Source organism: Anser brachyrhynchus, assembly GCF_964034855.1.
Source record: "Anser brachyrhynchus genome assembly, chromosome: 30".
Classification (NCBI taxonomy): Eukaryota; Metazoa; Chordata; class Aves; order Anseriformes; family Anatidae; genus Anser; species Anser brachyrhynchus.
The window spans coordinates 48,975-75,834 of NC_137723.1; the positions used below are offsets into that span (position 1 = coordinate 48,975).

Genomic DNA, 26,860 nt, shown 5'->3' on the forward strand with positions numbered 1-26,860 from the left:
CTACTTCTGCTCTTCTGCAGGCTCATAGGCTGAGCGATACCCTTCCCCTTGCTCTTAGGTGACACTCCGGCACGAGCAGTGTCTACTCCTCTCATTCATTGAACTGGAGCAGAAGCAAGAAGACCTAAGACACCAGGACTAGACACACTGCTCTTAGGGTAAGTCCACATCTGAGCAGGAAAATTTGGGGCCAGCTGAGCAAGCAACGCTCGGCTAGGGGCTGAGATGGGGAGGGAAGGAGCAGCCACCCAGGGCGGGTTTCCATCTTCTTTCTTTCTTTTTTTCCTTAAGATTTTTTTTTGTTCCTTTGCCCTCTCCCGTTTTTCCACCCTCTTTGTCTCACCTTTCTTTTCGCGTTTGCGCTGTTTTTTTCTCATTCTCCTCTCGTTCTCTTTTTTAATGCCAAAACTGCACACCCAGTGAGCTCACATGCCACTCGTGTGTTTCTGTGAGAAGAGCCAAAAAAAAAAAAACCCACGTTGCCCAAATTGTTCCTTTTCAGCTGGCTTTATTGAAGCTTCTGCTGCCTCAAGGGCCGTGTGAATTTTCTTGCAGATGTTTAGAACTCCTAGGGTATTTTTTTATTAAGCTGTTTTTAAACATTTCCATCTGTTTTTTTTTTTTCTTTTTTTTTTTTTTTGTCCTGTTCGTTTCTTTGGGAGGGCTTTCCCAGTCTCTCTTCTAGCTAAGGCAGCTGGCTGCTTTCTTTGTGTTTTTCCTGGGAGGGAATGAAAAGGAAGAATGCAGCTCATACCAGAGCCACAAGATAAAATACCACAAAAAAATGGTAAAAGCTTACTTAAATCTGCATCTTTGCAGCAACTGTATTGCTGAGTTTCCTTTCTGCTCAGATTCGTGCAGGCTTGGTCAATCTTCTGTATTCAAATGAGCAACATTCCTGTTTGTCTCTCTGATTGTACAGCAGAAAATTGTGTTTTATTTTTTTTCTACATTTCCAAAAGGCATGTTTGTAATAACGAACCTGAAACCTATGAATCTGATGTGCTATGGAATTGTGCTATTTTTTTACTCTACACTTCCTATAGGAAGGAGGACAAAGTAAGATTGGAACAGATACAGTCCGGATGTACATATCTGGATGGATTTTTTAATAAAAAAAATATAAATTGGAAGCTAATTGCACCAAAGCCTACACTGATACTCTCGGCTGTGCTTGGTTGGGTTCAAACCCTGAAATTCCTCGCAGAGCTGTAACAAGGAGGATTGGCTTCACCCCAAATATTAGCAGCAAGCATCCTGCAGGCTGGGCTTTTCGGGGCAGACATCGCACAGCTCTCCGTCTCCTGCAGTCTTTGAAAGGAGATGGAAAGCTTCTTTCTGGCAAACCCACTTGTGGTCGCTTTCACAGCCATCATCTTCCAGCCTCTTGTCTCTGAAGGTCGCACAGCCGTTCTCCACATTCCAAAGGGAACTGAACCTGCAAACCAAAACCATCAGCATCCAAAAGCAGCTCCTTTTCCTCTTGGGAGAGGGGGCAACGGGAGCTTCTCCCCCAGCCTGTCTCACTGGGCTCCAGGTGGCTTCTTGCTGCGGGCTTGCCCAGATGCGCGTGCACATTGCTGTGCTTGCACTAACATCTGGCTCCTTCCTCCACTGGAGCATGCCCAGGGCATTAAAACCACGTTGGCTGCATAGGTGTGATGAGATGTTGGGTTAGAGTCCTCCGTACAGCCAACCTTTGGGCTACAAAAAGCCTTGCTGGGGGATTACAAGGCTGTTGCGGACACCAAATATTGGAGATCTTGGGGCTGAAATGGGTCAAAGCTGCTCCACACACCGTGCGTTGCAGCTGTACTCACGTGGTGGCGTCGAAGAAGGAGTTGTCCACCCATTTCCATGTGTAGTTGGATGCCTTCAATCCGATCCACACCGTTAGCTTCTCCTTGCTGCCCTGCAGGATCCTCTCATTTAAGTGCTCCTGGGAAATGGGAGAGGAGTGGTGGCTTCCGGGGGCCTTCAGCAAGAGGCTCGTTGGGGTGCAAAGCCGGCTTTTTGAACCCATTTGGTTCATCCTCAGAGAGACGGGCCCTAAACACCACCCGTGCCTTGGGTGTTGCCCCGCTGCCTGCTCTGAAGGCAGCTCAGTGGGTGGAAAGAGCTTAAATTCAGAGCCTGAGACACCAAAGGCTCCCCCTGAGCTCCGTGTCCCTCCTTCCTCCCGTGCCAAAGGTGGGAAGAGGCCTCCAAAGCCTTTTAGGTGGTGATTCAGTCCCATTCCCACCCCTTAGCACGAGGTGGCTCAGAGCTACCAAGCCTCCTGCCGCCCCCCAGCAGCTCCGGGGCCGTGTTTGCCCCTCTACCCACCAAAACCAAGGACTTTGGGGTCCTTTTCAAGCCTTCTCTACTCTGCACTTACCATATTGGTGGTGTTTCGGAGCACGGCCAGATGGGACCCCCAACTTTCACAGTCTTTTTTGCCTTGCATCCAAGTCCCACTCGATTTGGGAACCTGGTAGCACTGGTCCCCAAAAAGCTGCCAAGACTGGGGGCACAGCTTGCAGCCCCCGTGGCCTGGAGAGGAGACGGAGCTGTGAGAAACCCTAAAAAGTGCTCGAGGTCTCGCTCAACCAAGCCAGGAGGCACCGGGGAGGGGGGCTCTCTACTCTTCCTGCCCGCTTTTCCTACTCATCCACCACGAGGAGGACCATGGTGGGGCAAGCTCGGAGAAGGCGGAGAGGTGTCTTCTCCCCCAGGAGGCCCACAGAGGCTGGAGATGATCAGCAAAACGAGCTCTTCCTCGCCATGATCATCGACAGCAAGCCAGGCTCGTAGCACCCCGGGGGCACCCATCCCACCCCGGGGACCCCCCCGGGGAAGGGGTTTACCTGCGGAGCCGTTCCAGCGGCAGACGTAGCGCAGCAGGGAGGGAATCACGCACGCCTCCGTCCTGCTCCTTCCCCCGGCCTCGCTCTTGCTCTGCAGAGCATTCGGAGGCATCGGCGCCTTCTGAAAAACTTGGAGGCAAAATTTTGGGGTGAGATTGAGGGTGTTTGGAGGCAACGCTGTGAAAACCGAGCAGGGCTGAGTTGGGTTCCCCAAGCTATTGTGCAACCTCCTTTTTTGGTCATGATTGCACCCAACTTCTTCAATAGCATAAAAATGTTGCTTGTGTCCTCCACCCTTGCTTTAAAAGCCTTTTTTTTTGTGGTTTTTGTTTGTTGGTTCGATTTCAGAGGGGATTTACTCTTGTTGGATGCGTCCCGTGGCATCCGCATGGGGCAAAATTGTCCCCATCCAAATGGAGATGGTTGCTGGGATAAAACCCTGACCTCCCCTTGGGGATAAAAAAAAAAAGAGAACAATTTCCCTTGTGGCCGCTTGGGTTTTACTCACCCTGCACGCTGAGCACTGCCAGCAGCACCAGCAGCACCACGTGGCTCAATCCACTCAGCTTCAGGAGGACTCCGTGCCACCGTGGGCACGCGGCGGGAGCTGAAAGAGGCCATGGTTTTGTTCAGAAAGTACTTTCTTGTACATTAAAATTTAAATACAGTGAAATGAAATGAAATGAAATAATATTAAATAAATAAAAAATAAATAAATAAATAAATAAATATGATATAGTAAAATATAATAAAATATAATGAAAAATAATGAAATCATAAAATAAAATAGAGCCCCTCTGTTTGAGCAGAACTTGACAGCTGCTTTGCCACCTCCACAAAAAAACAAAAAACCAAGTGAAAACCCAACGATCGCAACCTTCTCTTTGCATCTCCCACCCCAGGACCCTCCTTGCATGGGTCCCGCTGCTCAACGTGGGGAAGCTTTGGCTGGAGCAAAGCCTCCAGGAGCTTGGAGGGGACGGGGAGAAGCCGGGCTGCGGTTTCCCAGTTACACCAGTGGGTACCACACAGCAACGTTATTGTTCTAGAAAATGGGGGTGTACTGCTGAGCACTTTGCCGTGCAAGGGGGTACCATACAGCAGAGGTCCCCCAAATGCTTCCTTTCTCTCTCCTTTCTCACACTTCATCCATCTCCAGCCCTCACGGAGCAATGGAACCACCTCTCTGCCATCTCCTCTGCTTGCTCATGTTCCCAATTCCGGTGCAAAAACCATTTTTGTTCCACGATACCGAGCTTAGCCCAAGGACACGTGCACAGCATGAGTTCGTCGCCTGTCCTGCTCAGACACTGAACGCTGAGAGGGTCACTTGTTTTGTACACATTATTAGTAGTAGTGCTATTACCATTATTATTCTTTTCCTTTCTTTTCTGTCCTAATAAACTGTCTCTATCTCAACCCGCAGGCTTCATTTTTTTTTCTGATTCTCTCCCCCATCCCAGAGAGGGGGGGGAATGGTGTGATCGAACCCAGCCTGGTGCTGACCCCCCTGTCTCGAGGTCTTTCGTGGCAGGTCCTGCAGTCAGGGGAAGGGACACAAAAGGAGAAGTGGGGAGGGCCGAGAGCATCCATCACCCCCTCTCCCCTGTCCTGGGGGGTGCCCAAAGTCCCTCTGCTCCTCTTCTTCAGGGCAAAAGGGTTTTGGGGGATGCAGCCGAGCCCGACGGCGGCAGGATGGGAGCGAAATGGGGGCACCAGCAGCCAGCGTCTGCGTGCCGGGGGTTGTCCAAAAATCACAGGCAAGCGTCCCCCCCCCAAGCTCCCTCTCAGTTTCCCCAGCTTGAACGACTCTCTGCGACCCCAAGAGCTGCGCCACCCCGGTTCTTCCCCTGCCAAGCAATCGCCACCCGGGGTATCCTCTCGCCACCACAAGCCCGTGGTGGGGACGGAGGACCGGACCCCGCTACCTGCGTCCCGGAGGGGTCCCGGCCTCTCCGCAGCACCCCGCTTGCATCGCCTGTCCAAGGCCATGTAGCCATCCTCATCCTCCATGGCGTGGAGGAGTCGGGAGGACACGCGGCAGGCGGAGGGGACGCGACGGGGTCCGGAGGACAGGAAACCAAAACGCTCAGAGCTGCACTGGTGAAGTGCGAACCAGCGGCGGGGCCGGAGCTTCCTGCCACAGCTCTCGGCCGTTCAATGCCCCTGAAAGCTTTTGGGGTCACCAGCACCCTCGCCTGGTGTCCAGGGGAGGGGCACAAGGTCCTCCTGCCTCCTCCAGGCTCACGGCCCACCCTTTTGTATCTTTTATTGTTTCACCCCATCCTTGTGTGGGCCCCGACAAATCCCCTTGATGTGCACAGGGCGCTTCTTCATTCTGATTCCAGTAAGAAAGGCACACCTGCTAGAAAGCAGCTAAGAAAGTGTTTATTTTTGTTTGTTTGTTTTGTTTTTTTTTATTAACGCCAGCATTTAATCCTGTCTTCACTGCTCTGCCAGGTGTTGGCAGAAGCCTTTGCTCAACCCCTGCCTGTGCACAGCTTTCCTGCTGTGTACTTCCAGGATTTTTTTACAAAAAAAAAAAAAAAAGACAAACAAAGAAACAAACAAAAAAACCTGTTGTTTCTTTTTCCTGTTGCTACAGCGAGCCACACCTACAGATTGGCTTTTCACACTGTGAAAAACCATCTTGACCAACTAGCAGTTGTCGTCTCCTCATCTCCCCCTTGCCCTCTGCACCCCCAAGGAAAAAAAAAATTAATAATCCTGTATTGAGGGGAAAAATGGCTGTTTGGATATGCACCCTAAAGGATATGCACCCTAAAGGATATGCACCCTACAGCCAACCAGACCTCAAAGAGCCTCAAAAACGTGAGTTTTACCCCAAGAAGAGGGGAGTTGAAGCCACATTTCCGCGGCCCCCCCTTTGCAGGGAAGTTTCATGAATCCAGCTGAGAAAAAAATGCTGCATCCGGAGCTTTCACCATTATATCTCCCTCCCTCTGCCCCCGCCTCAAGGGGGGTTAAAAATCTTCCCGTGAGCTGGGTTTCTTCAACAAAAGTAACACAGATTTGCTCCTCTTCCTCATTTGGCACCAGGATAACATCATTAAGAGAACTCCAAGCGGCGAGCAGTGAGCTTTTGAGTTATTTGAGTTTATTTTTATTTATTTCCATACCTGTCGTGAGGGCGTTCATCTGTGCAGTCGTGGCAGGGATTGGTTAAGGTGATAACTGACACATGGGACCATGTGATCCGGGCTGCTGTGCTTCCCCCCGACTCATTAAATCAAGAAGACAAAACACACCAGCACTCGAAACACTGCTCTTAGGGTAAGTCCACGTCCGAGCAGCAAAATTTGGGGCTGGCTGAGCAAGCAACACGGGGCTAGGGGCTGAAATGGGAAGGGAAGGAGCAGCCAGACAGGGCGGGTTTCCCATCTTTTCTCTTTCATTTTCTTCTTTAAGTTTTTTTTTGTTGTTGTTGCTGTTGTTCCTTTGCCCTCTCCTGCCTTTCCAACCTCTTTGTCTCTTTCTTGCATTTCTTTTCACATTTGCACACTTTTTTCTCATTCTCCTCTTGTTCTCTCTCTTTTTTTAATGCAAAAACTGCACCTCGTGAGCTTGCACACCACTCGTGTGTCTGTGAGAAGAGCCAAAAAACCCCACATTGCCCAAATTGGTCCTTTTCAGCTGTCTTTATTGAAGCTTGTGCTACTACAAGGGCTGTGTGAATCTTCTTGCAGATGTTTAGAACTGCTAAGGAGGGTTTTAGCTGCTTGTAAACATTTCCATCTGGTTTTGCTGATTTTTTTTTTTTTTGGGGGGGGGGGAGGGCTTTCCCAGTCTGTCTTCTAGCTAAGGCAGCTGGCTTCTTTCTTTGTGCTTTTTTCTGGGAGGGAATGAAAAGAAGAATAAAGATGAAATGAAGCAAAAAAAAAAAAAATAAACAGGATTAATAATCTGGGGGGAGCTGCAGTAAAAAAGTTGACTGGGAGCGGGGGGAGAGGGATAAAACCTGGGTACAAGCTCAGGCTGCTTCGAGCCTGCAGGGTGCCAAACCCACCAATGTGTGTGCTTTTTTCAAGTAGTGTGCAGGACTCCAATGACTCCAATGATGTTCAGGTTGGAAATGAGGAGACATTTCATCTCAGAAAGAGCGGTCAGGCATTGGGATGGGTTCCCCAGGGAGGTGGTGGAGTCACCGTCCCTGGGGGTGTTCAAGGAAAGGTTGGACGTGGTGCTTGGGGACATGGTTTAGTGGGTGACACTGGTGGTAGGGGGATGGGTGGGCCTCCATCTTGGGGGTCTTTTCCCACCTTAATGATTCTCTGATTATCTGAAGGGAAAGCAACCAAGGGCGCACAAATGCACACGGCCGCTTGCTCCACCTCCATACCACTGAGTTTCCTCAAAAATGTTGGGGTTTTCTTGCTCAGTGCTGTGCAAATCATGCCCATTTAGCTCTTTGCTGCCCAGATGGTTTCATCCTCCTTCCCCCCCCCCAAGTATTTTTCGCCATTGGACCCATCCCTCGTGCTCCTGGCAGGGTCCTTCAGGTCCCCCAAATGTGCAGAGACTCGGCTGCATCGTATGGTTCTTGGTGCCCTTTGGGGCATGGAGTCCTGCTGCCGAAACCCTGCCATGTAAACCCACAACAGATGGAGACAGGCTCCCCTTTCTGAGCTTCCAACCGTGTGTTTGTACATCCCAAGGGGGAAAATCATTTTGATCTCCTTATAGTCGTCCTCGCCCCATCTCCCCTTTGCCCTCTGCACCCACAAGTGAGAAAAAAAAAAAAAGATAATCGTGTTTTGACGGAACAAAAGGTTATTTTGAGCAGCCAACCAGACCTCAATCACCCTCAGAAACTTGAGTTTTGCCCCAGGAAGAGGTGAGTCAAAGCCTCATTACCATGGCCCCCGCTTTGCATGCAAACCTTTGCAAGCCAGCTCAGAGGAAAAAACGTTGTACTGTATTGTATAAGGACATGTAGCATTACTCCCCCACAGGGGCCTTAAATTCCCCACACTGGTTTTCTGCAATAAAAAAGAACAGAAGGTTGCTTTCCTTCCTCTTTTGTCAAATGGAAAACATTTATAAGATATGTTTGAGTGGCAGCCAGGGAGGTTCTTTTGCCTTTTCGGTCAAGAGAAGCGTTCCAACTTCTACTGCTCTTCTGCAGGATCATAGGCTGAGCGACACCCCTCCCTCACTGTTACATGACACTCCAGCACCAGTAGTATCTACTCCTCTTATTCATTAAACTGGAGCACAAGCAAGAAGGCATAAGACACCAGGACTAGACACACTACTGTTAGGGTAGGTCCACGTCAGAGCAGAAAAATTTGGGGCCAGCTGAGCAAGTAACGCTTGGCTAGGGGCTGAAATGGGGAGGGAAGGAGCAGCAAGTCAGGGCGGGTTTCCATCTTCTTTCTTTTTTTTTTTTCCTTAAGATTTTTTTTGTTCTTTTGCCCTCTCCTGTTTTTTCCACCTTCTTTGTCCCTTTCTCGCCTTTCTTTCGTGTTTGCGCTGGTTTTTGTTTGTTTGTTTCTTTCTTTGGGAGGGCTTTCCCAGTCTCTCTTCTAGCTAAAGCAGCTGGCTGCTTTCTTTGTGTTTTTCCTGGGAGGGAATGAAAAGAAGAATAAAGGTGAAATGAAGCAAATAATAATAATAATAATAAACAGTAGGATTAATCATCTGGGGGGAGCTGCGGTAAAAAAAACCAGACTGTGGGGAGAGAGATAAAACCCGGGTACAAGCTCAGGCTGCTTTGAGCCTGCAGGGTGCAAAACCCTGTGTACTTTTTTCAAGGGAATTTTGGTTAATTTTACAGTTGGTACAAAATGGAAGCCTAACCAAAAGAAGAGAATTTCTTCTCTTGGAATGTAGAAACAAAATCGTGGGGCTATCGGTTTACTTTTTGGTCTCAGAAACTGACATTTTTGGTTACCAAAGAAGTGCTCAGTTGGGTTTAGGTAGTTTTAGCTCACACCAGCCAAATTTGAAGCTGAGCCAGGCTTTGTCCTACAGAGTTTGGGGTACCTGCAGCCCACCCTTATTACAAATTTTTGTTCCCCCCTGCCAAATTGAATCCTAAAACGTCTTCCAAAACTCTATTTCCCAGCATGACCCCCAGCACTGAATGTTCCTCCTGCAATTTTTCCCTGCGTGCTGCTGTATTTGCTCAAAACCAAAACTTTTCTCCTTAAGAGCTTACTCCTAGATGTTTGGTTTAACAATAAATCCATCATCCAGGTGGTGCAGAGTCCTTCCTTGTCGATTATTTTCCAACAACAGTGCCAGTGTACATGGCACAATTGCTGCCTTGTTTGAACAGCTCTTTGCCCAGAAAACATCAGGGGAACTGAGATATGGGGTGTTAACCGCTATTAATGAATAATGTCAGCAACACCACCTGCTGGCTTATTTCCTCCTCTGTTTTTTTTAAAGTTCAGTTTCCCACTTGTTTGGTGGGTTGACGTCACTTAGGGGAGGGCGTCATGGCCCAGAGAGCTCAACTCCTTTTTTAGATTTCTTTTAGTATTTAAAGTCAGTTTAAACTTCTTTCTCTTTTCTCTTTCCCTTTCTCCTTTTCTTTCTCTTTTTTCCTTCTCTTTCTTTCTTCATCTTTTTCTTTTCTTTCTTTCTCCCTTTCTGCCTTTCTTTCTCGTTTTCTCCCATCCTTTCACCCTTTCTCCATTCCCCTGCAGCAGACCACAAGCCCTCTCCCCACCCACATTTTCCCCACGTCCCCTCCAGATCCCCACAACTCCTCACACCTAGGGGGCTTTGTTGGCCCCCCAACACTCAACCCTCTCCTTGCTATCACAGCGTCCTCTGGCAGTTGCGGCATCAGGACACGATGTGTAGATGTGATCACTGAGACCTGATATTTCCTTGCCGGCCATGGGGAAAAGAGCCTGTGAAAATACTCACCCCGACCAAGAAGAAGCGGTGAACCCTCCAAGAGATGACGAAAAACAGTACAAATGGGGTAATGCTGGGGGAAAGCGAGATCTTGCTCCGGTGGGGCACTGGTGGGATGGGCACTGGTCAGGGTTTTTGAGTGGGTGAGACAGGCTCTGAATTTTACCATGCAGCCACCTCTAAATCCATCTGGAGGACCTCAAACAAGTGCAGGTGCCTTCAGAAGACAAGCATCAGCTCCAAGCCTTGCCAAAACCTACTCTTGCCACGAGGAACCAACAAAGGGAGCTCCTATCCCAAGGGGGAGGGCTATAGGATCAACCGTGGATCCAGCAGAAAAAGGGCAAATGGGGGGAGTGGAAAGACCCAGCCCACATCTCCTGCTCTCTTCTCCACCAGACTCCAGCCCCCATGGGATGGGAAGGAAATGTCGTCGTGTACAAAGGCTTCTCGCTCCACTGTGTGTGGTGCTGAGTGTCCTTGTCGTCATTCTGCTGGTGGCCTTGATTGGTGAGTCCCACCGGAGCATCCCCATGGCAGGGAGATGGGCCAGGGACCTGTTCTGGGGATGGAGTGGGGAATTCCAGGGCTTTCCCAGCAGGATGAGAAGCCCCCCAAGCATAGCACTGAGCCCCTTCATGGGGCACCCCCTTTTTTCCCCTAAACCAGGCTCTACTCAACCTTTCCAAGGGGGTGCCCCATCTTGGCACATCCCAACCCCCCTACATTTGCTGGAGGGGAATACATATAATTAAAAAAATGCTTTTTTTTTTTTTTTTTATTGTGGATGTCCATGTATCTCACCTGCTTGTTTTTCTCCTTTTCCAGTTGTGCAGCTGCAGTCTCGCTCATCACATCCCCAATTCTCCCACGTGTGCCCAGACACGTGGATCGGCTTCCAAGGCAAGTGCTACTATTTCTCAGAGAATGAAACCAACTGGAAGACCAGCTTGGAAAATTGCAAGGCCTTGGAAGCCTCCCTGACCTCCATAGACAGCCTGGAGGAACTGGTGAGAACTGGGCACGAGCCCCCACGCCAGCTCTGGTGTGGAAAATGTGTGGGACCAGACCAAAAACCCATTTTCCCCCAATTTTCACCCACTGACAAAGCCAGGAGAAGATGCCCTGGGGAAAGCAACAGCCCGGGCTGGGGGATGAGCAATATCACGTTATTTTCTCCAAAACTCCCTCCCTATGTCCAGCTGGGTGCTGTCCTGAGCTGTGGGGGCTTCCTTTTTCCGTGAAATTGTAGAATATTCACATCTCTCAAATGAAATCACCTTCCTATCGCAAGGTGCTCTGCAGCCTGGAGGTGGAACCTGGCTGAGTTGTGTTTTGGGAAGACAGGATCACCTAAAACCCCCTTTTTTTTTTTTTCTCTAAAGGCTTTCATCAAGTACTACAGGGGCCAAGCAAACCACTGGTTCGGGCTGCACAAGGAAGGCGACGGCCAGTGGAGGTGGACCAACGGCACAGCCTTCAACACCTGGTCAGTATCTCCGCCTGTTGGGGTTGGGTGTTTCGGGTTGGCAATTAGGGCAGGAGTTCTTATAGGGTCTGGGATGGCCTCTTTTGGGATGGGGACGTTCTGCTGTCACTGCAGCCCTGGTTTTCCACGAGAAGCTTGGGTGGACCAAGGATGCTGTGCTCTGAACCCCTATTAAACATTGAACACTGCCCCTTCTGACCTTCCCAGGAGAGGAAATCCCTGCTTTTCTTCCAGCTTTTAGGGTAGTTTTCCTACTTTCCTCCCTTCTGCTCACTCAAGAGTGTCTGCGTTGCAGGTTTGAGATGTGGGGAGGTGGCGATTGTGCATACCTAAACCAGGAGAAGATCAGCTCAGCCCTCTGCCACACGGAGAAATACTGGATCTGCAGCAGACCCAACAACTACGTCCTCTGGAGGCAAAAGATTTACCCCGAATAAAAGATCCCATAAACATAAAGCTTGTGCCAGTACCACAAGATAAAATAGCACAAACATTGGTAAAAACTTACTTAAATCTGCTTTTTACCGCAACAGTATTGCTGAGTTTGCTTTATGGTCAGATTCTTGCAGGCTCAGTCAATCTTTTGTACTCAAGACAGCAACATTCCTTTTTCTGTCTCTGATTGTACAGCAGAAAATTGAGTCTTTTATATATCTTTTATATATCTGATATACTATGGGATTATGCTGTTTTTTTACTATACACTTCCTATTGGAAGGAGGATAAGGCAAGACTGGAACAGTCTGGATGTACAAATCTGTATGTTTTTTTTAATTAAAAAAATAAACTGTAAGCTAATTCCACCAGTCCATAAACTGATAGTCTCATTTGTGCTTGGTTGGGTTCAAACCCTGAAATTCCTCGCAGAGCCGTAACGAGGAGGGTTGACTTCACCCCAAATATTAGCAGCAAGCATCCTGCAGGCTGGGCTTTTCAGGGCAGGCACCGCACAGCTCTCCGTCTCCTGCAGTCTGTGAAAGGAGATGGAAAGCTTCTTTCTGGCAAACCCACTTGTGATTGCACCCACAGCAATCGTCCTCCAGCCTCTTGTCTTTGAAGGTCGCGCAGCCGTTCTCCACACTCGGAAGGGAACTGAACCTGCAAACCAAAACCATCAGCACCCAAAAGCAGCTCCTTTTCCTCTTGGGAGAGGGGGCAATGGGAGCTTCTCCCCCAGCCTGTCTCACTGGGCTCCAGGTGGCTTCTTGCTGCGGGCTTGCCCAGATGCGCGTGCACATTGCTGTGCTTGCACTAACATCTGGTTCCTTCCTCCACTGGAGCATGCCCAGGGCATTAAAACCACGTTGGCTGTATAGGTGTGATGAGATGTTGGGTTAGAGTCCTCCGTACAGCCAACCTTTGGGCTATAAAGCCTTGCCGGGGGATTACAAGGCTGTTGCGGACACCAAATATTGGAGATCTTGGGGCTGAAATGGAGCAAAGCTGCTCCACACACCGAGCGTTGCAGCTGTACTCACGTGGTGGCGTCGAAGGAGGAGTTGTCCACCCATTTCCATGTGTAGTTGGATGCCTTTAATCCGATCCACACCGTTAGCTTCTCCTTGCTGTCCTGCTGGATCCTCTCATTTAAGTGCTCCTGGGAAATGGGAGAGGAGCGGTGGCTTCCGGGGGCCTTCAGCAAGAGGCTCGTTGGGGTGCAAAGCCGGCTTTTTGAACCCATTTGGTTCATCCTCAAAGAGACGGGCCCTAAACACCATCCGTGCCTTAGGTGCTGCCTCACTCAGTGGGTGGAAAGAGCTTAAATTCAGAGCCTGAGACACCAAAGGCTCCCCCCGAGCTCCGTGTCCCTCCTTCCTCCCATGCCAAAGGTGGGAAGGGGCCTCCAAAGCCCTTTAGGTGGCAATTCAGCCCCATTCCCACCCCTTAGCACGAGGTGGCTCGGAGCTACCAAGGACTTCAGATCCTTTTCAAGCCTTCTCCACTGTGCACTTACCATATCGGCGCTGTTTCGGAGCACGGCCAGATGGGACCCCCGACTTTCGCAGTCTTTTTTGCCTTGCATCCAAGTCCCACTCGATTTGGGAACCTGGTAGCACTGGTCCCCAAAAAGCTGCCAAGACTGGGGGCACAGCTTGCAGCCCCCGTGGCCTGGAGAGGAGACGGAGCTGTGAGAAACCCTAAAAAGTGCTCGAGGTCTCGCTCAACCAAGCCAAGAGGCACCGGGGAGGGGGGCTGTCTCCCTTCCCATATTTTTCCTGCCCGCTTTTCCCACCCATCCACCACGAGGAGGACCATGGTGGGGCAAGCTCGGTGAAGGCGGAGAGGTGTCTTCTCCTCCAGGAGGCCCACAGAGGCTGGAGATGATCAGCAAAACGAGCTCTTCCTCGCCATGATCATCGACACCAAGCCAGGCTCGCAGCCCCCCGGGGGCACCCATCCCACCCCGGGGACCCCCCCGGGGAAGGGGTTACCTGCGGAGTCATTCCAGCGGCAGACGTAGCGCAGCAGGGAGGGAATCACGCACGCCTCCGTCCTGCTCCTTCCCCCGGCCTCGCTCTTGTTCTGCGGAGCACTTGGAGGCATCGGTGCCTTCTGAAAAACTTGGAGGCAAAATTTTGGGGTGAGATTGAGCCTGTCTGGGGGCAATGCCGTAAAAACTGAGCAGGGCTGAGTTGGGTTCCCCGAGCTATTGTGCAACCTCCTTTTTTGGTCATGATTGCACCCAACTTCTTCAATAGCATAAAAATGTTACTTGTGTCCTCCACCCTTGCTTTAAAAGCCTTTTTTTTTTGTGGTTTTTGTTTGTTGTTTTGTTTTCAGAGGGGATTTACTCTTGTTGGATGCATCTTGTGGGGCAAAATTGTCCCTATCCAATGGAGATGGTCACTGGGATAAAACCCTGACACCCCTTTCGGGAAAAAAAAAACAACCAAAGAACAATTTCCCTTGTGCTTGCTTGGTTTTAAATGTGTTTACGAGCTGGTTTTACTCACCCTGCACGCTGAGCACCGCCACCAGCACCAGCAGCACCAGGTAGCCCAGCCCACTCAGCTTCAGAAGGACTCCGTGCCACCATGGGCATGCGGAGGGAGCTGAAAGAGTCCGTGGTTTTGTTCAGAAAGTACTTTCTTGTAAAATAAAATTAAAACGAAATGAAACGAAACGAAATGAAATGAAACGAAACGAAATGAAATGAAATGAAATGAAATGAAATGAAATGAAATGAAATGAAATGAAATAATGAAATAATATAAAATGAAATGAAATAATATGAAATAAATTAATATAACAATATAACATAACATGACATAACATAACAATAAAATAAAATTAAATAGATCCCTGTTTGAGCAGAACTTGATGGCTGCTTTGCTACCTCCACAACCGCCCCCCCCCCCCCAAAACAGGCAAAACCCCAATGGCTGCAAACTTCTGGTTGCATCTCCCACCCCAGGAACCCCTTATCGTGGGTCCCGCCGCTTGCCATGGGGCGTCTTTGGCTGGAGCAAAGCCTCCAGGAGCTTGGATGGGATGGGGAGAAGCCGGGCTGTGGCTTCCCAGTTGCACCAGTGGGTCCCAGTGGGGAAGGAGTCCCGGTGGCGGGCTTTGCTCCCGTTGGAGGCTGGGTACAGAGATTGGGCTCGGAAGTGAGGCCGTCACCTCCAGGTGCTCTGGGAGGCGGTGGGGGTCCTCAAGAGCAGGGGGGACAGACCCAAACCCTTGGGAAATTGGCCTCATTTAGAGCAGATGTTGGCTGGTGGGACTCGGGTCCCTCCAGATCTCCTTTCCCCCAGGGTCCTGGGTGCGTTTCACCAAGCTTTGACTTCCATTCACTGGCGTTGGGGCTGATTCTTGCTGGGGGCAGAGCAGCCCCGGCAGCGAAATCGTTCAAGCTCTGGCCGTTTGCAAGCTTCCATCTCCCCCGTCCTTCCTGCTTTCCTCCCTTCCTTTCGTTGCCCACACGACCTGGGATCAACCCCGCAACCCAACCGGCGTTTGGCCGTGTTTCTTGGCCAAGACGCGAGCGGACCCAAGCGCCAGCTCTTCCTGGAGGAAACGAAGCTCGCCATGAGCGCCCACCACCCAAAATCGCACTTACTGTGATGCCTCTCAGCAGGCGAAGAGCCCCCTCCGGGCTGCCTTAAATCGACGTAAATAATTTCCCCAGCCATGGTCAGCTCGCCAGCCCACAGAAGCGTCCCAGGAGAAACAAAGTCCCCGGGCAACCTTTGCGTTACGACCAACCTTCTTGCGCCTGCGTCCAGCGCCAGGAAATGGCTTTTTTCAGTCTTTTTTTTATAGATATCTAGATATATCCTTTCCTTTCTAGATATAGCCTTTCTAGATATAGCCTTTCCTTTCAACTGAAGGCTGGCATGTAGGCAGACGGCCTTGAGGCAGGAGGATGTCGCACCTCTCGAGGTGCAGAAACACCTTTTGGCTTTAGCGACCGCAGCAAGCACCGTGGTGCTGAGCTACCAGGAGAGCAGAGTGGTGAAAAAGACAAAATAAAAGCTCTTAAATGAGTGGTTTTTTTGTTTTGTTTTGTTTTGTTTTTTATTGGGGGGGGGGGGGGGAAGGCCAACACGTACCAGCGGATAGTCAGGGAAGGAGGAGAAAGGTGATATTTGGTGGGTCTTCCCTGGAATACGGCTTGGGCGTCGGTGTTACCCAAAAGATGGAAGGGGATGGTTTTGATTGTAATTTATCACTTTTTCTTCCATGCCAAGTAATTTATCCCATAACTTTTGCACCAGAAGAGGCAGAAGAGGTTTTTTTTTTCCTTTCCTATTTTCTGCAGCAAATTTTTATATATATATATTATCGTGATGTTTAATTTTATTTTCTTATGCCAGCTTGACCTAGCCTCTGCTGCATGGAGCAACTGACAATTCCTAGGACTGGGGAAAAAGCACCACCAGTCCATTTTGCTGTTCGTTGTTACTCTGCCTTCAGATCTCATTGACCTCACGGAAAGTTTTGTACTCGATTTTCTGCGGTGAGCTTTTACATTTCTCTTTCTGCACAGCGCTAAAAAAAAAAACACACAACAACAAAGGCTGCACAAGGCTCTGCCTCCATCCTGACCATAGTTTGCAAAAAAATAATAAAAAAAAATTATTTATTCTTTTTTTGTAAAAACCGGCACTCAGATAACTTAATTGCAAGACTTATTTTGGATAGTTTGATTGCAAGAACCTCCTTTTTGATTGCTTGATTGGAGAAACCTTTTTTTGGATAATTTAATTTCCCAAGCACCTATTTTCTGATTGCTTAATGGCAACACCTTTGGGGGATAGCTTAATCGCAAACCCACCTATTTTTGCCAGCTTAACTGCACCTTTTTCTTTGCATTTTTCCCCTTGCGTGCATTTGATATATTCTATATGTCATATGTTACATATATGTGTTTGTATATATATGTGTGTGTGTAAAAACTGCACCAGTGCAAATCCTTGGTACAGCCAGGTGAAACCAGCAGGCTGGTGATCTCCTCGCGTCGGCCCTGTTCAGCGGTTCCTGCGTCCCCGCTTGGCTGCCTCCGCTCGTGGGCCTCCACTCCTGGGCCTCCGCTTGGGTGCCTCCGTTCAGGGATTCCCCGTTTGGCAAGGTGACAAGACTCAAGCTGCTCGTTTAACTTCAGCCACAAGTCTGGGGTTGTTCCTGCTGCCTGCGCTGATTCACACACTAATTCTATCATTTATATATTTATATGCTGTATATATTTCTATATAAATGCTATACATCTCTATATATGTAGTATTTATATAGATATATAAAACACTACACATATTTATATAAAACCCTATATATATAAACACTGTGTGTATATACAGACACTACATTAATATATAGAAATACTACATGTATATATAGAAAGACTATGTGTATATATAGAAAAATACTACATATATAAAAATACTGCATATACATATATAAACACTACCTATATATAATAGTATATAATATATAATACAATATATATAATATATATTATATATGTAAAATACATATAATATATAAATATAGGAATATAATATATAATATATAATTAATATATAATATATAATATTTATATAATTCTATGAATCGAATTCCTATATTAATTAAAATAGCATATATAGATATTACATAGATATAAATTCTATGCATATCTCTATATAAATATGGATATAAATACTATATATATAAATATTATGTGTATATCTATATAAGCACTATGTGCATATATCTCTCTGTATAATACTATGTAAATACTATGTGTATATATCTATAATTCTATGATATATATATATTAAATCCTATAAATTAAATAATATATTAATTCTATGATTAAAATACTATATAAATATATACTATATATATAAATATATACATATACATTTATAGCAACCCCCATGGGGTGAAGGTGGCGAGAGCAGAGCTGGAAGTGGGCCAGGAGAGCAGCTGCTTGAGCAGCAGCTCAAATGGGGCTCGTGGGCATCTCCCCACCAGCTGCACGGCCCCGTCGCCAGCTGGATCCTCTGGAAAATCACTCAGAAAAAAGTTTTTTTGACACAAGGCTTCGCACTTCACACAGCAGGAGAGCGCGCAGTGCTCCCACCGGCAGGACACAGGTACGGGGCTAGGGGGGGGGGTTCAGGCTTGGAAATGGGGGGAGAATGAATTGCAAGTGGAAAAAATGAGTTGCAGGGTGGAAAAAAATGATTTGCAGGATGGAAAAAGTGAATTGCAAGGGGAAAAAATGAGTTGCAGGGTGAAAAAAATGAATTGTAGTGAAAAACTCAGTTGTAAAGGGAGGTTTACAACGCCAGCCAGGGAGGTTTTGACTTCTTTTGCCTTTTTGGTCAAGAGAGGCGTTCCTACTTCTGCTCTTCTGCAGGATCATAGGCTGAGCGATACCCTTCCCCTTGCTCTTAGTTGACACTCCTGCACGAGCAGTGTCTACTTATTCCTCTCATTCATTCAACTGGAGCGGAAGCCAGAAGACCTAAGACACCAGGACTAGACACACTGCTCTTAGGGTAAGTCCACATCTGAGCAGGAAAATTTGGGGCCGGCTGAGCAAGCAACGCTCGGCTAGGGGCTGAGATGGGGAGGGAAGGAGCAGCCAGTCAGGGCGGGTTTCCAGCTTCTTTCTTTCTTTTTTTCCTTAAGATTTTTTTTGTTCCTTTGCCCTCTCCCGTTTTTCCACCCTCGCCTTTCTCTGTCTCTTTCTCGCCTTTCTTTTCGCGTTTGCGCTGTTTTTTTCTCATTCTCCTCTCGTTCTCTTTTTTAATGCCAAAACTGGGCATCCAGTGAGCTCACAAAGGTTGTGGTTATCTTGCTCAGTGCTGTGCAAATCACGCCCATTTAGCTCTTTGCTGCCCGGATGATTTCATCCTCCCTCCCCCCCCCTTTCTTAATGCCCCCCCCCGTTCTCTCCCTTTCTTAGTGCCAAAACTGCGCATCCAGTGACCTCACATGCCACTCGTGTGTTTCTGTGAGAAGAGCCAAAAAAAACCCCACATTGCCCAAATTGGTCCTTTTCAGCTGGCTTTATTGAAGCTTCTGCTGCCTCCAGGGCGGCGTGAATTTTCTTGCAGATGTTTAGAACTCCTATATTTTTTTTTAATTTTTTTTTAAGCTGCTTTTAAACATTTCCATCTGTTTTTTTGTTTTGTTTTGTTTTGTTTGTTTGTTCGTTCTGTTTGTTTCTTTGCGAGGGCTTTCCCAGTCTCTCTTCTAGCTAAAGTAAAGTAAAGCTATTTCTTTCTCAATCTTCTCTTTCTCTTCCCCCCCCCCGCGCTCCCTTCCCCCCCCCTTCTCCCCCTCCCCCCCCCTTCTGCCCCTCCCCCCCCCTTCTCCCCCCCCCCTCCCTTTCCCTTGTGCTCGCTTGGGTTTTACTCACCCTGCACGCTGAGCACCGCCACCAGCACCAGCAGCACCAGGTAGCCCAGCCCGCTCAGCATCAGGAGGACTCCGTGCCACCGTGGGCACGCGGCGGGAGCTGAAAGAGTCCGTGGTTTTGTTCAGAAAGTACTTTCTTGTACATTAAAATTTAAATACAGTGAAATGAAATGAAATAATATTAAATAAATCAATAAAATTAATAAATAAATTAATAAATATGATATAGTAAAATATAATAAAATATAATGAAAAATAATGAAATCATAAAATAAAATAGAGCCCGTCTGTTTGAGCAGAACTTGACAGCTGCTTTGCTACCTCCACAAAAAACAAAAAAACCAAGTGAAAACCCAACGATTGCAACCTTCTCTTTGCATCTCCCACCCCAGGACCCTCCTTGCGTGGGTCCCGCTGCTCAACGTGGGGAAGCTTTGGCTGGAGCAAAGCCTCCAGGAGCTTGGAGGGGACGGGGAGAAGCCGGGCTGCGGTCTCCCAGTTACACCAGTGGGTACCACACAGCAACGTTATGGTTCTAGAAAATGGGGGTGTACTGCCCAGCATTTTGCCGTGCAAGGGGGTAGAAAGCAGCTAAGAAAGTGTTTATTTTTTAATTATTATTATTATTATTATTTTTTATTAACACCAGCCTTTAATCCTGTTTTCACTGCTCTGCCAGGTGCTGGCAGAAGCCTTTGCTCAACCCCTGCCTGTGCACAGCTTTCCTGCTGTGTTCTTCCAGGATTTTTTTACCAAAAAAAAAACAAACCAAACCAAAAAAACAAACAAAGAAACAAACAAAAAAACCTGTTGTTTCTTTTTCCTGTTGCTACAGCGAGCTACAGATTGGCTTTTCACACTGTGAAAAACCATCTTGACCAACTAGCAGTTGTTGTCTCCCCATCTCCCCCTGCCCTCTGCACCCCCAAGGAAAATAAAAAAAAAAGATAATCCTGTATTGAGGGGAAAAATGGCTATTTGGATATGCACCCTAAAGGATAAGCACCCAACAGCCAACCAGACCTCAAAGAGCCTCAAAAATATGAGTTTTGCCCCAAGAAGAGGGGAGTTGAAGCCACATTTCCATGGCTGAGCGATACCCCTCCCCTTGCTCTTAGGTGACACTCCGGCACGAGCAGTGTCTACTTATTCCTCTCATTCACTGAACTGGAGCAGAAGCAAGAAGACCTAAGACACCAGGATTAGACACACTGCTCTTAGGGTAAGTCCACATCTGAGCAGAAAAATTTGGGGCCGGCTGAGCAAGCAACGCTCGGCTAGGGGCTGAGATGGGGAGGGAAGGAGCAGCCAGACATGGCGGGTTTCCCCTTGTGCTACCACAAGGGCTGTGTGAATCTTCTTGCAGATGTTTAGAACTGCTAAGGAGGGTTTTAGCTGCTTGTAAACATTTCCATCTGGTTTTGCTGATTTTGTGGTGTTTTTTGGGGGGAGGGCTTTCCCAGTCTATCTTCTAGCTAAGGCAGCTGGCTTCTTTCTTTGTGCTTTTTTCTGGGAGGGAATGAAAAGAAGAATAAAGGTGAAATGAAGCAAAAAAAAAATAATAATAAACAGGATTAATAATCTGGGGGGAGCTGCAGTAAAAAAGTTGACTGGGAGCGGGGGGAGAGGGATAAAACCTGGGTACAAGCTGAGACTGCTTCGAGCCTGCAGGGTGCAAACCCCACCAATGTGCGTGCTTTTTTCAAGTAGGGTGCAGGACTCCAATGACTCCAATGATGTTCAGGTTGGAAATGAGGAGACATTTCTTCTCAGAAAGAGCGGTCAGGCATTGGGACGGGTTCCCCAGGGAAGTGGTGGAGTCACTGTCCCTGGGGGTGTTCAAGGAAAGGTTGGACATGGTGCTTGGGGACATGGTTTAGTGGGTGACATTGGTGGTAGGGGGATGGGTGGGCCTCCATCTTGGGGATCTTTTCCCGCCTTGATGATTGATTCTTTGATTATCTGAACGGAAAGCAACAGTCAGACAAGAGCGCACGAATGCACACGGCCGCTTCCTCCGCCTCCTTATCACTGAGTTTCCCCGAAATGTGGTTTTCTTGCTCAGTGCTGTGGAAATCACGTCCATTTAACTCTTTGCTGCCCAGATGGTTTCATCCTCCCTCCCCCCCCCCCCCCAAGCATTTTTCGCCATTGGACCCATCCCTTGTGCTCCTTCAGGTCCCCCAAATGTGCAGAGACTCGGCTGTACCGTATGGGTCTCGATGCCCTTTGGGACGTGGAGTCCTGCTACCGAAACCCTGCCACGTAAACCCACAACAGATGGAGACAGGCTCCCCTTTCTGAGCCTCCAACCATGTGTTTGCACATCCCAAGGGGGAAAATCATTTTGATCTACTTGGAGTCGTCTTTGCCCCATCTCCCCTTTGCCCTCTGCACCCACAAGTGAGAAAAAAAAAAAAGAAAAGAAAAAAAAAAGATAATCCTGTTTTGAGGGGACAAAATGTTATTTTGGGCAGCCAACCAGACCTCAAACACCCTCAGAAACTTGAGTTTTGCCCCAGGAAGAGGTGAGTCAAAGCCTCATTACCATGGCCCCCGCTTTGCATGCAAGCCTTTGCAAGCCAGCTCAGAGAAAAAGAAGTTGTATTGTATTGTATAAGGACATGCAGCATTACTCCCCCATGGGGGCCTCAAATTCCCCCCACTGGTTTTCTGCAATAAAAAAAAAACAGAAGGTTGCTTTCCTTCCTCATTTGTCAACAGGAAAACATTTATAAGATATGTTCGAGTGGCAGCCAGGGAGGTTCTTTTGCCTTTTCGGTCAAGAGAGGCATTCCTACTTCTGCTCTTCTGCAGGATCATAGGCTGAGCGATACCCCTCCCTCACTATTACATGACACTCCTGCACCAGCAGTATCTACTCCTCTTATTCATTAAACTGGAGCACAAGCAAGAAGACGTAACACACCAGGACTAGACACACTGCTCTTCGGGTTGGTCCACGTCTGAGCAGAAAAATTTGGGTCCAGCTGAGCAAGCAACGCTTGGCTAGGGACTGAAATGGGGCGGGAAGGAGCAGCCAGTCAGGGCGGGTTTCCATCTTCTTTCTTTTTTTTTTCCCTTAAGATTTTTTTTGTTCCTCTGCCCTCTCCCGTTTTTCCACCTTCTTTGTCTCTTTCTCACCTTTCTTTTCGTGTTTGCGCTGGTTTTTGTTTGTTTGTTTGTTTCTTTGGGAGGGCTTTCCCAGTCTGTCTTCTAGCTAAAGCAGCTGGCTGCTTTCTTTGTGTTTTTCCTGGGAGGGAATGAAAAGAAGAATAAAGGTGAAATGAAAAAAAAATAATAATAAACAGTAGGATTAATCATCTGGGGGGAGCTGCGGTAAAAAAAAACAGACTGTGGGGAGAGGGATAAAACCTGGGTACAAGCTCAGGCTGCTTTGAGCCTGCAGGGTGCAAAACCCTGTGTAGGTTTTTCAAGGGAATTTTGGTTAATTTTACAATTGTTACAAAATGGAAGCCTAACCAAAAGAAGAGGAGAATTTCTTCTCTTGGAATGTAGAAACAAAATCGTGGGGCTATCGGTTTACTTTTTGGTCTCAGAAACTGACATTTTTGGTTTTCAAAGCAGTGCTCAGTTGGGTTTGGGTGGTTTTAGCTCACGCCAGCCAACTTTGAAGCTGAGCCAGGCTTTGTCCTATGGAGTTTGGGGTACCTGCAGCCCACCCTTATTACAAATTTTTGTTCCCCCCTGCCAAATTGAATCCTAAAACTTCTTCCAGAACTCTATTTCCCAGCATGACCCCCAGCACTGAATGTTCGTCCTGCAGTTTTTCCCTGCGTGCTGCTGTATTCGCTCAAAACCAAAACTTTTCTCCTTAAGAGCTTACTCCTAGATGTTTGGTTTAACAATAAATCCATCATCCAGGTGGTGCAGAGTCCTTCCTTGTCGATTATTTTCCAACAACAGTGCCAGTGTACATGGCACAATTGCTGCCTTGTTTGAACAGCTCTTTGCCCAGAAAACATCAGGGGAACTGAGATATGGGGTGTTAACTGCTATTAACGAATAATGTCAGCAACACCACCTGCTGGCTTATTTCCTCCTCTGTTTTTTTTCAAATTCAGTTTCCTGCTTGTTTGGTGGGTTGACGTCACTTAGGGGAGGGCGTCATGGCCCAGAGAGCTCAACTCCTTTTTTAGATTTCTTTTAGTATTTAAAGTCAGTTTAAACTTCTGTCTTTCTCTTTTCTCTTTCTCTTTCTCCTTTTCTTTCTCTTTTTTCCTTCTCTTTCTTTCTTCATCTTTTTCTTTTCCTTCTCTTTCTCCCTTTCTGCCTTTCTTTCTCCCTTTCTCCCATCCCTTCACCCTTCCTCCATTCCCCTGCAGCAGACCACAAGCCCTCTCCCCACCCACGTTTTCCCCACGTCCCCTCCAGATCCCCACAACTCCTCACACCTAGGGGGCTTTGCTGGCCCCCCAACACTCAACCCTCTCCGTGCTATCACAGCGTCCTCTGGCAGTTGCGGCATCAGGACACGATGTGTAGATGTGATCACTGAGACCTGATATTTCCTTGCCGGCCATGGGGAAAAGAGCCTGTGAAAATACTCACCCCGACCAAGAAGAAGTGCTGAACCCTCCAAGAGATGAGGAAAAACAATACAAATGGGGTAATGCTGGGGGAAAGCGAGATCTTGCTCCGGTGGGGCACTGGTGGGATGGGCACTGGTCAGTGTTTTTGAGTGGGTGAGACAGGCTCTGAATTTTACCATGCAGCCACCTCTAAATCCATCTGGAGGACCTCAAACAAGTGCAGGTGCCTTCAGAGGCCACGCATCAGCTCCAAGCCTTGCCAAAACCTCCTCTTGCCACGAGGAACCAACAAAGGGAGCTCCTATCCCAAGGGGGAGGGCTATAGGATCAACCGTGGATCCAGCAGAAAGAGGGCAAATGGGGGGGGTGGAAAGACCCAGCCCACATCTCCTGCTCTCTTCTCCACCAGACTCCAGCCCCCATGGGATGGAAAGGAAATGTCGTCGTGTACAAAGGCTCCTCGCTCCACTGTGTGTGGTGCTGAGTGTCCTTGTCGTCGTTCTGCTGGTGGCCTTGGTTGGTGAGTCCCACCGGAGCATCCCCACGGCAGGGAGATGGGCCAGGGACCTGTTCTGGGGATGGAGTGGGGAATTCCAGGGCTTTCCCAGCAGGATGAGAAGCCCCCCAAGCATAGCACCGAGCCTGCTTCATGGGGCACCCCCTTTTTTCCCCTAAACCAGGCTCTACTCAACCTTTCCAAGGGGGTGCCCCATCTTGGCGCATCCCAACCCCCCTACATTTGCTGGAGGGGAATACATATAATTAAAAAAATGCATTTTTTTTTATTGTGGCTGTCCATGCATCTCACCTGCTTGTTTTTCTCCTTTTGCAGTTGTGCAGCTGCAGTCTCGCTCATCACATCCCCAATTCTCCCACGTGTGCCCAGACATGTGGATCGGCTTCCAAGGCAAGTGCTACTATTTCTCAGAAAATAAAAGCAACTGGAACACCAGCTTGGAAAATTGCAAGGCCTTGGAAGCCTCCCTGACCTCCATAGACAGCCTGGACGAACTGGTGAGAACTGGGCACGAGCCCCAGTGCCGGCTCTGGTGTGGAAAATGTGTGGGACCAGACCAAAAACCCATTTTCCCCCGAATTTCACCCACTGACAAAGCCAGGAGAAGATGCCCTGGCAAAAGCACCAGCCCGGGCTGGGGGATGAGCAATATCACATTCTTTTCTCCAAAACTCCCTCCCTGCATCCAGCTGGGTGCTGTCTTGAGCTTTGCCCTCAAGGAGCTTCCTTTTTACTTGAAATTGTAGAATATTCACATCTCTCAAATGAAATCACCTTCCTATTGCAAGGTGCTCTGTAGGCTGGAGGTGGAACCTGGCTGAGTTGTGTTTTGGGAAGACAGGATCACCTAAAACCCTTTTTTTTTCCCCTCTAAAGGCTTTCATCAAGCACTACAAGGGCCAAGGAAACCGCTGGTTCGGGCTGCACGAGGAAGGCGACGGCCAGTGGAGGTGGAGCAACGGCACAGCCTTCAACAATGGGTCAGTCCCTCTGCCTGTTGGGGTTGGGTGCTTTGGGTTGGCAATTAGGGCAGGAGTTCTTATAGGATCTGGGATGACCTCTTTTGGGACAGGGACCTTCTCCTGCCACCGCAGCCCTGGTTTACCACAGGAGGCTTGGGGCGGACCAAGGATGCTGCGCTCTGAACCCCTATTAAATATTGAACACTGCCCCTTCTGACCTTCCCAGGCGAGGAAATCCCAGCTTTTCTTCCAGGTTTTAGGATAATTTTCCTACTTTCCTCCCTTTCTGCTCACTCTTGAGTGTCTGCGTTGCAGGTTTGCGGTGCGGGGAGGTGGCCCTTGTGCGTACCTAAACCAGGAGAAGATCAGCTCAGGCCTCTGCCACACGGAGAAATACTGGATCTGCAGCCGACCCAACAACTACGTCGAGTGGAGGCAGAAGATTTACCCTGAATAAAAGATCCCATGAACATAAAGCTCGTGACAGTACCACAAGGAAAACAAGCACAAAAATTGGTAAAAACTTACTTAAATCTGCTTTTTACCGCAACAGTATTGCTGAGTTTCCTTACTGCTCAGATTCTTGCAGGCTCAGTCAATCTTTTGTACTCTCCAGTGACGAGACGCTGGAGAGCAGCCCCGGAGAGAGGGATCTGGGTGTTTTTGTTGATAGCAAGCTGAACATGTGCCAGCAGGGTGCCCTGGCAGCCAGGAGGGGCAACCATACCCTGGGGTGCATCAAGCACCGCATCGCTGGTTGGTCGAGGGAAGTGATTGTCCCGCTGTACTCTGCGCTGGTGCGGCCCCACCTCGAGCACTGTGTGCAGCTCTGGGCACCGCAGTACAAAAAGGACATGAAACTGTTGGAGAGTGTCCAGAGGAGGGCCACAAAGATGGTGAAGGGCCTAGAGGGGAAGACGGATGAAGAGCGCTGAGGTCACTTGGCCTGTTCAGCCTGGAAAAGAGGCTGAGGGGAGACCTCATCATGGTCTACAGCTTTCTCAGGAGGCGGATTGGAGGGGCAGGCGCTGATCTGTTCTCTGTTGTGACCAGCGATAGGACCCGCGGGAACGGTGTCAAGCTGAGGCAGGGGAAGCTTAGGCTGGACATCAGGAAGAGGTTCTTCACCAAGAGGGTTGTCACACACTGGAACAGGCTCCCCAGGAAAGCAGTCACTGCACCAAGCCTGTTGAAGTTTAAGAGGCGCTTGGACTGTGCACTTAGTCATATGGTCTGAATTTTTGGGTAGACCTGTGTGGGGCCTGGAGAGTAAGGGATATTCTATGATTCTATTCTATGATTCTCTTATCACTTGATGATCCTTGTGGGTCCCTTCCAACTCGGGATATTCTGTGATTCTATTCTATGATTCGACTTGTCAGCAACACTCCTGTTTCTCTCTCTGATTGTACAGCAGAAAATTCTTTTATATTTTTCTACACTTGCAAAAGGCATGTTTATAATAACAGACCATAAACCTGCAAATCTGATATGCATTGGAGTTATGCTATTTTTTTACTATACACTTCCTATTGGAAGGAGGACAAGGTAAGATTAGAACAGATACAGTCTGGATGTACATATTTGGATGGATTTTTTAATAAAAAATATTTTCCTTTAATTACAAAAAATAAATCTGTGATTCTGTGATTCTGTGAAATTGGAAGCTAATTACACCAGAGCCTACACTGATACTCTCGGCTGTGCTTGGTTGGGTTCAAACCCTGAAATTCCTCACAGAGCCGTAACGA

The 26,860-nt window shown here is 48.3% G+C and overlaps 2 protein-coding genes across 11 annotated transcripts; one reads left to right on the forward strand and one right to left on the reverse strand.

The window, feature by feature from the left end:
• Positions 1–26,744, forward strand: LOC308184253 (C-type lectin domain family 2 member B-like). Of its 8 annotated transcripts, XM_080571206.1 has the most exons (8): positions 91–158; positions 18,109–18,212; positions 20,196–20,299; positions 23,545–23,707; positions 24,040–24,150; positions 24,463–24,644; positions 25,024–25,127; positions 25,425–26,744. In XM_080571206.1, the coding sequence occupies exons 4-8, from the start codon at positions 23,620–23,622 to the stop codon at positions 25,564–25,566; spliced, it is 627 nt and encodes a 208-aa protein (XP_080427332.1). In that variant the 5' UTR covers positions 91–158; positions 18,109–18,212; positions 20,196–20,299; positions 23,545–23,619; the 3' UTR covers positions 25,567–26,744. The 8 variants fall into 8 exon arrangements, with proteins under 8 accessions (XP_080427331.1, XP_080427328.1, XP_080427333.1 ...); XM_080571205.1 differs by lacking the exons at positions 18,109–18,212; positions 20,196–20,299; positions 23,545–23,707; ... (1 more) ...; positions 24,463–24,644; positions 25,024–25,127 and adding exons at positions 9,642–9,804; positions 9,911–10,038; positions 10,136–10,247; positions 10,566–10,747; positions 11,123–11,226 and having other exon boundaries at positions 1–158; XM_080571202.1 differs by lacking the exons at positions 18,109–18,212; positions 20,196–20,299; positions 23,545–23,707; ... (2 more) ...; positions 25,024–25,127; positions 25,425–26,744 and adding exons at positions 9,642–9,804; positions 9,911–10,038; positions 10,136–10,247; ... (1 more) ...; positions 11,123–11,226; positions 11,522–12,032 and having other exon boundaries at positions 35–158.
• On the reverse strand, positions 559–15,415 carry LOC308184242 (killer cell lectin-like receptor subfamily B member 1B allele B). Of its 3 annotated transcripts, none has more exons than XM_080571157.1 (6): positions 5,987–6,131; positions 3,355–3,453; positions 2,847–2,975; positions 2,378–2,532; positions 1,821–1,939; positions 559–1,438 (listed from the first exon to the last, which is right to left on the reverse strand). In XM_080571157.1, exons 1-6 carry the CDS (start codon positions 6,003–6,005, stop codon positions 1,243–1,245), a joined length of 717 nt encoding a protein of 238 aa, XP_080427283.1. In that variant the 5' UTR covers positions 6,006–6,131; the 3' UTR covers positions 559–1,242. The 3 variants fall into 3 exon arrangements, with proteins under 3 accessions (XP_080427283.1, XP_080427282.1, XP_080427281.1); XM_080571156.1 differs by lacking the exon at positions 5,987–6,131 and adding an exon at positions 4,775–5,236; XM_080571155.1 differs by lacking the exons at positions 559–1,438; positions 1,821–1,939; positions 2,378–2,532; ... (1 more) ...; positions 3,355–3,453; positions 5,987–6,131 and adding exons at positions 12,119–12,534; positions 12,705–12,823; positions 13,181–13,335; ... (1 more) ...; positions 14,181–14,279; positions 15,287–15,415.
• Positions 26,745–26,860: the final 116 nt, after the last annotated feature.

Coding starts and splice junctions, on each gene's coding strand:
- LOC308184253 (XM_080571205.1), top strand. CDS start 9,717: ATGGGGAAAAGAGCCTGTGAAAATACTCACCCCGACCAAGAAGAAGCG. Junction 9,805..9,910: donor CGAAAAACAGTACAAATGGG/GTAATGCTGGGG, acceptor TTTACCATGCAG/CCACCTCTAAATCCATCTGG. Junction 11,227..25,424: donor GGCACAGCCTTCAACACCTG/GTCAGTATCTCC, acceptor TCTGCGTTGCAG/GTTTGCGGTGCGGGGAGGTG.
- LOC308184242 (XM_080571155.1), bottom strand. CDS start 15,359: ATGGCTGGGGAAATTATTTACGTCGATTTAAGGCAGCCCGGAGGGGGC. Junction 14,280..15,286: donor GCCTGCTGAGAGGCATCACA/GTAAGTGCGATT, acceptor GGACTCTTTCAG/CTCCCTCCGCATGCCCATGG. Junction 13,788..14,180: donor GGCGGTGCTCAGCGTGCAGG/GTGAGTAAAACC, acceptor TTTGCCTCCAAG/TTTTTCAGAAGGCACCGATG.